This window comes from Arvicola amphibius, chromosome 12 (genome assembly GCF_903992535.2).
Source record: "Arvicola amphibius chromosome 12, mArvAmp1.2, whole genome shotgun sequence".
In the NCBI taxonomy this organism is placed as follows: Eukaryota; Metazoa; Chordata; class Mammalia; order Rodentia; family Cricetidae; genus Arvicola; species Arvicola amphibius.
This window is the reverse complement of record NC_052058.2, coordinates 135,203,296-135,216,857: the sequence shown is the minus strand read 5'-3', so window position 1 is coordinate 135,216,857 and position 13,562 is coordinate 135,203,296. Positions and strand designations below refer to the sequence as shown.

General features: G+C 43.0%; 1 protein-coding gene across 1 annotated transcript in view; it reads left to right on the top strand.

The window, feature by feature from the left end:
• The window catches only part of Herc2 (HECT and RLD domain containing E3 ubiquitin protein ligase 2), a 158,743-nt gene that overhangs the window by 52,980 nt on the left and 92,201 nt on the right, over nt 1-13,562 (top strand). The window contains 6 exon segments of the mRNA XM_038313420.1: nt 2,393-2,580; nt 3,201-3,356; nt 4,362-4,547; nt 9,377-9,547; nt 10,188-10,291; nt 11,211-11,361. Of these exon segments, the coding sequence (XP_038169348.1) occupies nt 2,393-2,580; nt 3,201-3,356; nt 4,362-4,547; nt 9,377-9,547; nt 10,188-10,291; nt 11,211-11,361 (956 nt within the window).

Sequence of the window (13,562 nt, the reverse complement as noted above, 5' to 3'; positions counted from 1 at the left end):
TTTTGGGGTCTGCCTCTCAAAACTATAGCATGGCATAAATATATTAAAACTTTTGTGTTTATTTATCCTGTTATTGGTGTTACTAAAATGTTACATATTGGTGTTGCTTCTCTTGTTCTGTGCCACCCTCACTGGTTTCTTCCTCTTTAGTGAGTATGTATTTTATCCCTTTGGTAGGTAGGTTCCTGGTGGCACGTTTGTGTCTTGGAGTTATATACCTATTTTGCCTCATAGAATCTTTGTAAATCAATCAGAGAATCCACAGCCTTTCCTCAGCAGGACACCTATAACCTAGGCTGTTAAGATAAACGTATAATGTGTCTTTTTTTGCATGAATAGATATTTTATTCCTCAAATACTGATCAGAAGATATTTATGTTGACTTGGTTAGTTTAGTTTTTACAAACAGTCTAAAGATGCAAGAAACTTAGAGGCATTTCCCGTCATTTATTGCATAGAAAATACTGGTTGGTAAAGTTGACCCTTGCCAACAATAATCGGGAACAGGTTCAAAGTGATCATGCTGGCGGGGCGCTATAGAATCTTATGTGCGTGTGAAAGAAAAAGAGTCTGATATTACATAAGTTAATTCTTAAAAACTTTATTTTAATTTTATGTGTATTGGTATTTTGCCTGCATGTATGTGTGCGGATGCCAGATCCCCTGAAACTGGAGTTACAGACAGTTGTGAGCTGCCACCTGGGTGCTAGGAATTGAACCCACGTCCTGGAAGAGAAGTCAGTGCTCTTAACCACTGAGCTATCTCTCCAGCCCCCAGATGAAAATTTTATACCATTTTTTTTCTCCTTAAGATGTATTATTTTATAAAAGATTTACTTGTGTTATTTTAGATTATGTAGATGTGTGTGTTGATGTGTGGGTATGTGCGTGTGAATGCAGGTGCACATGGAAGCCGTAGGCCTCAGCTCACCCTGGCTGCTGGGACCCATCTTGCTTGCCCTGCCCCACCAAGATTCTGGACCCATTTCCTCTGTTGCAGTATTGTTAGGGGTAGTTAGCAGGTAGTGAGCTTGACAGGGGAGGTCAAGTGGGATCCTACTGTGCTCATTGTAACGTGTGGTCAGAATGAGGTCCTACGCCTGGGAAAATCTTCCAGTGTAAGGTGGAATTACTGTAGCAGCCATAGCCCCTTCCCCTTTCCCCTTACTGTCCTATCTTCATTCATACTGCTCAGAGTTCTGTGGTACTGACCACAGGATAGAAGCTATTAATAATTTTCTCATCAGTCTGTAGGAATTAAGAGGTGAAGCCCCCCAAGACATAATGTATGAAATTCTCAAAGAATACATAAAAGCATTATTATTTAAAAAGAGGTGGAGCTTAAAGTATGCTCTTGATCTTTTCTGATGTGTAGAGCTTCCCAGACTGGTCTTTTGGGGACCACGGTAGGTGTTGGTAGCTTACATGTATTTCTGCCTGGGGCTGCTGGGGTGGATCTGGTTTAGTGGCAGCCCTGGAATCAGGCCTTAGTTTGGCTCTTGTCTTTCTGTTTCCCTTCATTAACCTGTTCCTTCTTTCTGTTTTCTGTACACTTGGAGCAGGGACTATGGTTACTCGACAAGTATCCCATCTGGTATTCCCTGCCCTCTCTCAACAGATTCATGCTGACCTCAGTTGCCCCTTGCTTGTGTAAATAATGTTCCCTTTTTTACCTTCCCAGAATTCAGTGAGCCCTGTTGCAGGATTTAGGTCTAGCAGCATGGTTTTTGCTGCCCCTCTCTAGCTATTTCCACCTTTGTTCCTTTGTGTGTGGTCATAGAACAGGAACCTCCTCTACAGATGTGGCAGAATCTCATGACTTCCTTCCTTTCCGTGCTGGGGGCTCAAGGCACAGTGCACAGTTAGGTCTGCAGCTGCTGCTTCTTGCTATGGTGTGTGGGTATCTGTTATTCTAAGCAGGGCTGTTTATACTCAGTTCAGTATCTCTCCTGTGTTCTCTGCCCAGAGGACCCCTGTGCCGCACCTCAGTGCCTCCGTGAGCAGACGTTGCAGAGGCAGTGTAGTGATGTGGGGATCCTGACTGTTAGAACAAACGACATTTGTATTCGAAGTACCACTCTGGAGAATAATAGAATAGTTTTTTTGCTTTTAGAGGTTTTTAATACGACTTTTCCTTTTTGAACAAGATCTTCTCTTATTTTGTGTCATTGTTTGATGTTCTGTAGGAGCAAATTGGTAAACCAAGGACTTTGTTAGATCTTTGGCATCTGCTCAGTTTGGAATGAGGGTGTGCTTGGTGCAGATCCGCTTCACACATTTGGGGTGGGTAACTTTCGTGTGCTCTGTGCTTCTGATAACTAGTTCATGTCACATTCTTTGCTTTACTTTTTGGCAGAAATGTTTAGTTTTTCACTCTCTCTCCCTTTCTTAGAAACATTGCATCTCAGACTGTAGCCAGACTGAAGGACGTTGCTCGCCGCATCTCGTCGTCGTGCCTGGACTCTGAGCAGCATAGCTGTGAGCGGTCTGCCTCCCTGGACCTGTTGTTGCGCTTCCAACGCTTGCTCGTCAGTAAGCTCTACCCAGGAGAGAACACTGCTCAGAGCGCAGATGCTTCCAGTAAGGCTTTTAAAAGCATGAAATTGACTTATGCATTTGGAGCTTTTAAATTTTTTTTGTTTGTTTTAATCTGCCCATTCTGTATATCCAAATATAGTTCTTGTACTATATTAAGTGCACCAATTTTGGAAGCTACATTTTTAATCTACTATTTATTAATTAATCTATTTATATTAATAGCTTTAAAAATTTATTTATAAAAGTTTATTTTGTATATATCAATCTTTTTCCTTCATGTATCTGTGCAACACATGTATGCTTGGTGGTCACAGAGGTCGAAAGAGAGCGTCAGAGTCCTTGGAGCTGGAGTTCTGGATGGTTGTAAATTGTAAGAATAACAATTACTCCTAACCACCGAGCCATCTGGCCAGCAGTGGAGACACTATTATTTTACTGAATTATATAAACATTTAAATTCTTAAGATTATCAGGGATGTAGTCAAATCCATTATCTCTTTAGTTAACATGATATAAAAAAGAGTCAGAGGCTGAGGGTGAATATGTTCTTGTTTGGGAAGACAGGTAAACAGTCTCTTCTTGGGAGTGGAACAGGAGAACAATTCTGTCATCAGAGTAAATTTTTAGTAGTGAAAATGCAATTTTCTAAATCTTGCTTTCAGGTCCTGAGCTAATGGGTGTTGGTTCCTTGCTGAAAAAGTACACAGCTCTCCTGTGCACACACATTGGCGATATCCTGCCTGTGGCAGCCAGCATCGCTTCCACCAGCTGGCAGCACTTCGCAGAGGTTGCCTGCGTAATGGAAGGGGACTTCACAGGTGCCTCTCCTGCTTTGCTTACTTACTTCATCTGTTCACCTTCCTTGTACTTTGACTTCCGTTAACTCGTATAGTCTTAGGAGACTGGCGAAAGCTACGATGTAGCCCCTGCTGCTAAAACTTTCAGTGTTCACTTTTTATTTTCTGGTCCCCTTTCTTTTTCCTTCCCTCTGTCCCTCTCCCGTTTTGTTAAGTAAGCTGGTAATGCAGTCTTAAAATACAAACAGAAATGTAATGAGGTGAATGACTAGTATTTAATTTCATTTTTACTGCATAAAAATTAATTGCTGCTTTTAGCTAGCATCTTGTACTAATTCTGTGAGATTATTAGAACATTATTTTTCAGGACTTACTTTCAGATGGTAAAAATTTTGCCAAGCATTTACTTTTTTAAAAAAATATTTATTTTTTTATTATGTATACAGTATTCTTCCTGCAGGCCTCATTACAGATGGTTGTGAGCCACCATGTGGTTGCTGGGAATTGAACTCAGGACCTTTGGAAGAGCAGGCCATGCTTTTAACCACTGAACCATCTCTCCAGCCCCCAAGCATTTACTTTTTAAAGTAAATCATTCGCCAGTAAAATAGGTCTGTGTTTTTGAAAAATATTTTTGTCACCTACAGGGTTCAGTCTTTACAACTTTACTGCTCTCTTTAAGAAAACAGTATTGTAGTCAGGCAGTGTGGCACATGTCTTTAACCCCAGCACTCAGGAGGCACAGGCAGGTGGATCTCTGCATTCGAGGCCAGCCTGGTCTCCAGAGGGAATTCCAGGACAGCCAGCGTTATAGAGAGAAATCCTATCTCAAAAGCCTCCCCCCCAAAAAGAAGAAAAAATATGCTAGTGAACGAGTGTCTTTATTCTGTGACTTAAAACTTAAATGTAAAGCAAGGTTTTAATTCTGTTTTATTTGTGTCATTGAACTCACGGCCTGTAAATGCTAGGCATGCCTACAGCCCCAGCCCACACTCCAGAAATCTTACTGTTTTTGTCTAAATGTAGGTGTACTCCTTCCAGAGCTGGTGGTCTCTATAGTGCTTCTGCTCAGTAAAAATGCTAGTCTCATGCAAGAGGCTGGAGCTATCCCTCTGCTCGGAGGTCTCCTGGAGCACCTGGATCGTTTCAACCACTTGGCACCAGGAAAGGAGCGGGATGATCACGAAGAATTGGCCTGGCCTGGAATAATGGGTACGCCCTCTCTTCACTTGAGGCATGTGCGCCGAGGAAAGCGTTCTTCTTGTCTGTGTCACCCAGTACTTCCTGTCTAAAGACAACTTGAAGAAGGACATCTAATTACTGCCGTTTTCACCAACGGCCATATGAGTGGGGATAGAATATAATCCAAATAAGAAGAGAATTAGGTTATACTCAAGAGAGGTTTTTCTTTTGGTAGTTAAATTCTGATTTTAGAAACATTTTGCAGGCCCTCCCCGTGTGGAATTCCAGAAGTTACTATTAAGGTGATTGGGTCTAGCACCCTTCCCAGGTGGTATTTCCAGAAGTTACCATTAGGTGACTAGGTATAGCGAAGCCCAGGAGACAGTTGGAAAGACTGACCTCCTGACCACTCATGCTGTGTGACCAGTGAACAGGGAGGTTTGCACTCAGCTGAGTCTGCAGTCACTGTCTGTAGGGTGTAGCAGTTGGAGCAGACCTTTGAGTGCCTCAGGTTTTGAGCTGCGGGATTTCTGAAGCTGAGGCTAAGTCTCTGTGCTCTATGTGACTGGTTTCCTGGGCTCGGAATTAGCTAGAGCTGTGGTTCATCTTTCATGGAAGCTCTTGCTGGTTTCCCCCTTCCCCTTTTCCATAATCATCTTTATACTACAAGCTTAGGCCAGAGCAACAGAAGCCTAAAGAAAAGTTTTACATTTTTAGAAATTTTATTTTTAAGTGCAGTTGATACTTTTTTCTGTTTTTATCTGTTTTTATTTCAGAGTGAGCTAAGTGTTGCTCATTTTGTTTTCTCTGCTAAATTTGATTAAGGGCATTGAATTTGATCAATATTTTACTTGTTTCAAGTCTTTTTTTCTAGTCATTGTTGTTTGTGTATACACGTTGGTTGTGATGTTGAGTGGTGGTCATGCGAGTGGTCATAGCGTGAATTCTCCAAGGACAGCTTTGTGCGGTCAGGCATCTTTTTTCACGCTTACATGGCTGCTGGGGATTGAACTCAGGTGGCTTGTGTGGCAGTTGCTGTTACCCCCTGAGCCATGCCACATGTGACTTAACACTAGGGTGTTTTAAAAAGTGATATGGAAGTCTATTATTTTATAAGTTTCCTAAACACATATATAATGCTCCTCCCAGTAACTGGGTTGCTAGATAAAAAGCCCAGTACCACATGTGGGAAGCCTTCTCTCAAGCTGTTACTTGGAGAATTCCTAGAGACTCCTCCAAAATGATACAGGCTATGGCTATTTCTCTTGGTTGCCTGCAGGAACTTGATGGTAAGACTGCTGTTCGGGATACCACACACTTTGGGTACAGGGTACAGAGAAATCAAGCTGGCACTGATCAAGAAGCTGGCTACCTTTCATAGTGCCTGAAGACATGTAGACATGGAGTTGGGGTAGAGTCTTTACCAGTCTTAGTATAGTAATGAACTCTGTGACCTACGGTAACAATTAGTGTGGCGAGATAAGCCATCGGGTGTAAAATGGCAGAGACTTTACAGGAGTAACAGTTGTTGGCTAGGTGTAGGGCTTCCTCCACAGCCGGACGTGCAGGCCTGGAACTGTAAGTCTTGGCAAGGAGCCGTGGGTGGGGAGTGGGTGAACCTACTACTGTTGTTTTGCTAAATGGACACAGTATCCAATTTCCCTGTAGAGCTGTCTGTCACTTCTGTGTAATCTGTCAGCAGTGAGTGGAGGGCTCAGCCACACGCTGGTTGTCTACTCTTGGAAGAGGGGTAGAAACATGGTAAGAGCCAGAGAGGGCTGGGAAGACTGGTGTGAGACAGACTCCCAGACACTCAAAGCCGCACAGCATCTGTGGTCGCTTACACAAGGCCTGGAGGTGTGGTTGTGCAGCACTGTAACAGGGATTGTGAAGGGCTTTCTAATGCTCCACTCCCAACCGCGGAGCTGTAGACAGTCGATGGCATCTAGAATGTGGCCCTGGACTCCAGGAGGAGGCGCCGTGCTCATGAGTATGAGGGCAGCACACATGAGACTGAGCAGATTATTTAAGACAAAACTCAAAAAACCCCACGAATTTGAGAGGGGATGGGACAGGTTGGGGGGCAACATCTGGAAGTGGAAGGGGGTGGGGCAGGTGTTAAACATGATCAGAATACATTGCATCCACGCATGAAAGTCTCAGAAGAATTACTGAATGTCATAGTTACGGATGGATTCTCCACGGTCTCCTTTGGTCATACCCATTTTCCTGCCCATCCCACTGTATGCCTTCCTGTTTCTGCCCAGCAGTTTAATCATTTACTTTCTTGTCTGTTTTGTTGTTGGTGGAAGGGAAGGCCCACCTGGACTTAATTAGTGTTGCCTTCATGAGCATGAGGAGGGGGGTTATTTACTTAAGCCAAAAGCCATAAGTGACTACATTATTGAGTAATATGATTACCTCTCTCCCAGCAACTATTAATTACCTATCAGCTGCCCAGGGAGAGATGGGACCTTTGGACCCTTCCACACCGATGATAGTCTGTTGATAGGCCCAGTTTTATACAAGTAGCCACTGCTTCTGAGTTCATTGACAACAGCCAGGGAATGTCCACAGACAGAAATAATTTCTGTCTCCCCTTCTACCATAGTCCCTGAGCCTTCGAGTAAAGGTGTGGGTTATATGTCATGTGCAGGGCCAAACACTCAGCAGTCACTCAAACCCATCTTTTTTATTTTATTTTACATAAATTTTTGCAGCACACACACACACACACACCACATACACACATGCACACAGACTGGCTCTGTGTTTGCGCACAGGGAAAGCTGTGCCCCACCTGTCTAGGTTAACCATGGAAGCATGGCGGGGCTGATATAAACACTGCTCTCCAGGATGAGTGCTTGTTGTCATTCCGTTCATCAAGTACGCTTTTGCTTCTGAACATACAGCTTTTAATTTTGTCTGTTCGTAGACTTGATGTAAGTGGAATTGTACAGTCTTACAGTGGATTCTACCTTCCTTCCCCAGCATTAGTCTCTTAGCTTTGTCTTGCCGTCAAGTTCATTCTTCTTGTTGAGTCATCATTTCACCTCACCTTATCTCTTTATTCCACTCGCCATTTCCAGGGTCAGGGTCTGACAAGTTTTGGCTTGCACATTTGTGTTCTTTGATGGCAGTGCTTCTTTTCTAGACACTTTGTAGCCACTGTGCCAGCTTTCCTACTCCGGGTATGGATTTTCACTGTTGTATGTTTAACGGCAGGACCTGGCACTTGTCCATTTTGGTGGATGTACAGTTGTTTCTTGCTGTGCCCCCCCCCCCTTTTTGGTGCTAAGGATAAAACCCAGGATCTTGCACACCCTAGGAAAATTCTACTACTGAATTGTATCCCTAGTCCCCTCCCCCGCCGCGCTGTAGTTTTAATAAAGCTTTTTTTCCCTTCAGATAGTTAATTAGGCTTAAAATACTTTTACATGAATGTTAACTAGATAGGCTTTGCTTTTGCAAAATGCCATCTCAAGCCTTAATTACATTTTTCTTTTTTTTAAAAAAAGTAATTATATACTTTGTATCCAACAAGCCTTTAACATTTTTTCTTGAATTTTTTTCTCACAAATTTTCTGATGAACAGATAATGAGATCAATTTCTTTGTTTTTCCTTTTTTAAAAGAAAGATATATATATATATACATATATATATATATGTATATATATATATATATATGCAATGTTCTGTCTGCATAATATGCCTGCAGGCCAGAAGAGGGCACCAGATCTCATTACAGGTGGTTGTGGGCTACCTTGTGGTTGTTGAGAATTGAACTCAGGACCTCTGGAAAAACAGTCAGTGCTCATAACTACTGAGCCATCTCTCCACCCTGAGGTCAATTTCTTCATCTTTTTGGTTGTCCATTGAGCCTTTAAAATGCTCTCCCTGGAATGAGAGGTGCAAGCATGAGGGTTGGAGCTTGCATCTCCATCATTCACATTAAAAACAAGTCTGGGGTAGCCAGGTGTGATGGTGCATGCCTCTGCTTGCAAGTGTGGTGGTGCATGTCTCTACTCCCAGTACTTTGGAGGCAGAGATCTCTGTGGGTTTGAGGACTGCTTGATTTGCATATTGAGTTCCAGACCACTGAGGGCTATATAGTGATAGTGAGACCCTGTCTTAAAAACAAAGGTAAAAACTAAAGAAAGCCTAGTGGGTGTAATCCCAGCTTCTCTGAGGCGGATCTGGGAATGCCTGGGCAGGCTGGCTAGTTAAAACAGCCAAATCTGCAAGTTCCAGACTCAGCAGTAAATAATAAATTTGGTAGAGTGTGATCTAAGAAGACAACATACATCCACCTCTGGCTTCCTCACACTTACTCACACATGTATATTTACATCTACACATGTGTGCCTACACACATGTGAGCATACATATGTGCAAACATCTACACAACATACTATAAACATGCCCCCAAACCCCCACTTTCCGTCTCAGTAGTTTTATACCGTGAAGAGATACGATGACCACGTCAGCTCTCATAAAGACAACATTTAATTGAAGTGATGACTTACAGTTTCAGAGGTTTAGTCGTCATGGTAATGTGCAGGCGGACGTTGTGCTGGAGCTGAGAGTCCTACATCTTACAGGCAACAGGAAATGGTCTGAGATACTGGGCAGTATCCTGAGCATAGGAAACCTCAAAGCCTGCTTCCTTCAACAAGGTCACACCCACTCCAACAAAGCCTCCTCTCCTAATAGTGCCTCTTCCTATGAGATTGTGGTGGCCAGTTACATTCAGACCATCTCACTTTGCCAAATTTTCTTCCATATTATGTTGTAAAAGTTTTATTGTATCAGTAGCTACTATCGCTCTGTTGACCGATGTTTGGTTTCTGTTTTCCAGAGTCGTTTTTCACTGGTCAGAGCTGTAGAAATAATGAAGAAGTCACCCTGATACGCAAAGCTGACTTGGAGAACCACAATAAGGATGGCGGCTTCTGGACTGTAATTGATGGAAAAGTGTATGATATAAAGGACTTCCAAACGCAGTCATTAACAGGAAATAGTATACTTGGTAAGGGCTCACTCTATTCCATAGTTAGAAACTGTCTGTATTCATTTAAGTAGAGTCCTCAGCTTACAGATGAATTCTTAAATATATCTCCAGGTATAACAGAATTTAACAAAGTGTGTCCGTGACGTTGGTCTTGTCTTCACAACACATTTGTGCTCAAGTTGAAGAATTTCCCATCATCATGATTTTGTTGTTGTTTTTTATTTTATTTTTTTGAGAGACAAGGTTTCTCTGTGTAGCCATTGCGGTCTTGAAACTCTGTAGACCAGGCTGCCAGTCTGGCCTTGAACTTAGAGATCTGTCTGCTTCTGCCTACAGATCAAAAGCCAGTACCACCATGCCCAGCCGCCATGATTCCTTTTTTTGGGGAGGGGAATGTTTTTTGAGACAGAGTTTCTGTGTATAACAGCTCTGGCTGTTCTGGAACTTGCTGTGTGACTAGGCTGGCATTTTTATTTTCTAGTACTTTTTAGAACTTGTCCTAAGTTCTGAGTTGGCCTGTGAGAGTAGCAGGTTCTTCCATGCCAGCAGCTCACACTTTGGAGTTGAACCAGACTTACTTCCTGCCTGTTGTGTATCTATTAGAGCTGTCTGATCAAATTGCATTGAACTCATGCTGCTGCTTTCCTTTTTGTTTTAGCTCAGTTTGCAGGGGAAGATCCAGTGGTGGCTTTGGAAGCGGCTTTGCAGTTTGAAGACACACAGGAATCTATGCATGCGTTCTGTGTTGGCCAGTATTTGGAGGTGAGCCTGTGTGCCTGCTTTAATATGCAGGGTTGTGAGGAGAGGCACCCTCTGTATGTTCCTGTTATGCAATGACTTTTTACCTTGTTATACTCATATTTCGACATGAGTGATTATGTTGGTTTACATGATATTTTGGGATGAGTTTATGTTTTGTATGTTAAGGTTTATTATATGTAAGTCTTGAAAAGTTCACATTATGTCAGAAATAGAGAAATGTTCCACTTAAAAAGAGACATTAAGCTTTGGCTTTACAGTTGGTCAACTAACATAAAAATTTAGAATAGTTTACTGTCCTAGAGAAAAGTAAAAGAACTGTAATTTAAGAAAGAAATGCATCTTTGCTACAAACTTATGAATATTGGAGTTTATATATTTGCATTAACCTTCCAGATATCAGGAAGTAACAGAAGTCAGCAAATGAGGCTTAAGGCATTTTATGGAGGGGAAAATGAACTTCGTGCATTGTCTGGGGTGACTGGAAAGTTTACTTGTACAGCACATTTGCTTTATTGTTAACCTTGAATTAATGATTTCCTGCCCACGAGGGCCATGGCTCACTGTCCTGCTAAGACATGCTGTGTGTCCACTGTTCTCGATCTCACTGTCTCTGTGTGGTCAGTGAGTCACTGTACTTTCTGGAAACATTACGTCCAAGCCATTTGAAATACCTATTGGGTTCTTTAGGGGAATATTCTAGTTCAGTCATTTAACAAAGCCCTAGAGAGCTGTTGTTTATTTTCTGTGTGGTGCTCTCTAGTGTGCTCCGAGCTCTGCTGTGAACTCACTGCAGGAGGAGGTGACAAGTGCCGCTAGCACCTTCTTGTCCTCATGGCAGTAGATCTCACACACACAAGCCCCTGGTCTTTTTGCTGTTGTATTTAATAAACTTTGTTTTCTCAACTGACAATTTTTTCAGCCTGACCAAGAAGTTGTTACCATACCAGATCTGGGAAGTCTGTCTTCACCTCTGATTGACACAGAGAGAAACCTGGGCCTGCTTCTTGGATTACATGCTTCCTATTTAGCAATGAGCACACCACTGTCTCCTGTGGAGGTTGAATGTGCCAGTAAGAGCGATTTTACTTTTGTTAACCAGATTTATGTGCCGCACTCTGGCACATATAGGGAAGGGCACTGTCGAAAGGGTCAGAGACCTTTGCTGCTTGTTAGAGTGGATGTCTGGAGACGACAGGATGACCTCCAAGCCGCTGAGCTGCCTGTGGAGTAGACTGTGCTGTTAGCCTTCCTCCCTGAGACTTGTACTAGTGGAGGATGAGTTCCACATAGGTCAACAGAGGAGGAGCTAGAATGGAAGGCACTGTGCCCCTGGGCAGGTGGCGCCCGGCCCAGTGCCAGGTCAGAAGCTTGTCTATGGGAGGTAACCGGCACTTGCTCATGTTTTCCGTAGAGCAAAGTGATTAGGATCAGCTCAGCTCTGTGGTCTAGAATTGATGTAGCTATTTGTGAAAGTTCCCGAGTACTTCAAATCTTAGTATCCAATAAGAACACTGAATACATCCCCAAGTCCTCAACAAAAACCTGTAGCGATATGCATGCCAGTCATTTTCTAGTGGGTGTAAGCAGCTATAAATATCCCTAATCACCACCACAAAAGGTATATCCCGTTAGAGCTACCGGACCCATATTTCAAATGCAGAACACACAGCTCTCTCCTTTCCAGCCTGTTGCTTTCCCATTTCTAAGATGTTTCCTTTAAACAGATGTGGGTTGTTTGTTAAAATATTGTCTGTTTCTTTAGTTTTGTGAACAGTTTAGATTGTTGAGGTATGCTGCTTTCTTGTCTGCATGCTCAGCATCTGTCTGATTGCAGAACTCAGAATGCTCTGCTGTCCCTCCCTCCTCCTCCTCCTCTAGTATAGTGCTGATCTTCCACCTCCGTGCCCTTGATAGGCCTCTGCTGCCCTCCCTCCTACAGCTGGAGTGAGGGGAGCTTCTGCTGGTTTCCCATGTGAGTGTGTGTACCTGAGTTTTAGGTGCTGTATTAATTTTTTTGCTACCATCAGAAATAACTTGACTGGCAGGCCCATTTGGCTACATGACTCATCCACCCGTGATGGATGAGATCACGTGATAATACAGAAAGCCAGAATGTGATTTAAGAGTGAAGTTCATGCTTTTGTAGCAGTTGTTCTCTAGAGCTAATCAGGGCCCTGTGGGCACGATATCTATTCTCTCGCGGGCACAGCCACAGTGAGCTAGCTGCCTCTGAAGAACACCTCCTGGGCCCCACGATATCTGCTCTTCCAAGGGTACAGCCAGGGTGTCCTGCCTCTGAGGACCCCCTCCTGGGCCCCATACTGTAACAATGAAATACTGGGGACCAAGCTCCCAATGTAAGAATCCTTTGGGAAAAATATCTCCAAACCAGTACTTGTGAAGCCTGCATAGTTCTGTTACACATTTTAGTTCTGTTCCTGTCGCTCTGATAAAACACCTTGACACACAACAGCGTTGAAGGGAGAAAGCCTGTGCTTGACTTACAGTTGCAGGTTAACAGGCCATCATTGTGGGAAAGTCAGGACAGGAACTTGAAGCAGCTAATCCGGTGCACAGTTGAAAGCAGAAAGAAAATAAATACATGCGTGCTTGCTACTCAGCTCCCCGTCTCCACTTTACACAGTCCAGGACCTAAATCCTGAGAATGGTGTCCCTCAGCTTAGATGCATTCAAGGCAATCTTTCATAGAAGTGCACAGGGCCCATCTGTGTACCAGGCTTTTTTGGGGGGTTCACTAACCAGCTCCCAAATCTTGACATGGAGACTTACTACTAGTTTTGGGTGCTCGGCTAGCTTTCTGGCTAGCTCTTTTAACTTAAATTAACCTGTTTATCTACCTTTTGCCCTGGGTTTTTTACCTTTCTTACTTCTGTACATCTTACTTTCACTGCTTCTCACGCATAGCTGGTGACTGCCTGGCTTCTTGCCCTGGGTGTCTCCTTTGTTCTGTCCTCCTGTTTCTCTCTTTCCTCCTTGCCTTTCAAGCCTAGATTTCTCCTCCTACTGATTCTCTCTGCCTGTCAGCCCTGCCTGTTCTTTCTCCTGCCAACTATTGAACATTCAGCTCTTTATTAGACCAATCCGGTGCCTTAGGCAGGCAAGGTGAAACAAATATAACGCATCTTTACATAATTAAACAAATGCAGCATAATCTAAAATAATACACTTTTACACAGTTAAAGTCATATTCTTTAGCAAAAAAGTATAACACTTCTTTGCCTAGTTAAAATAATATTACATAACACATCTG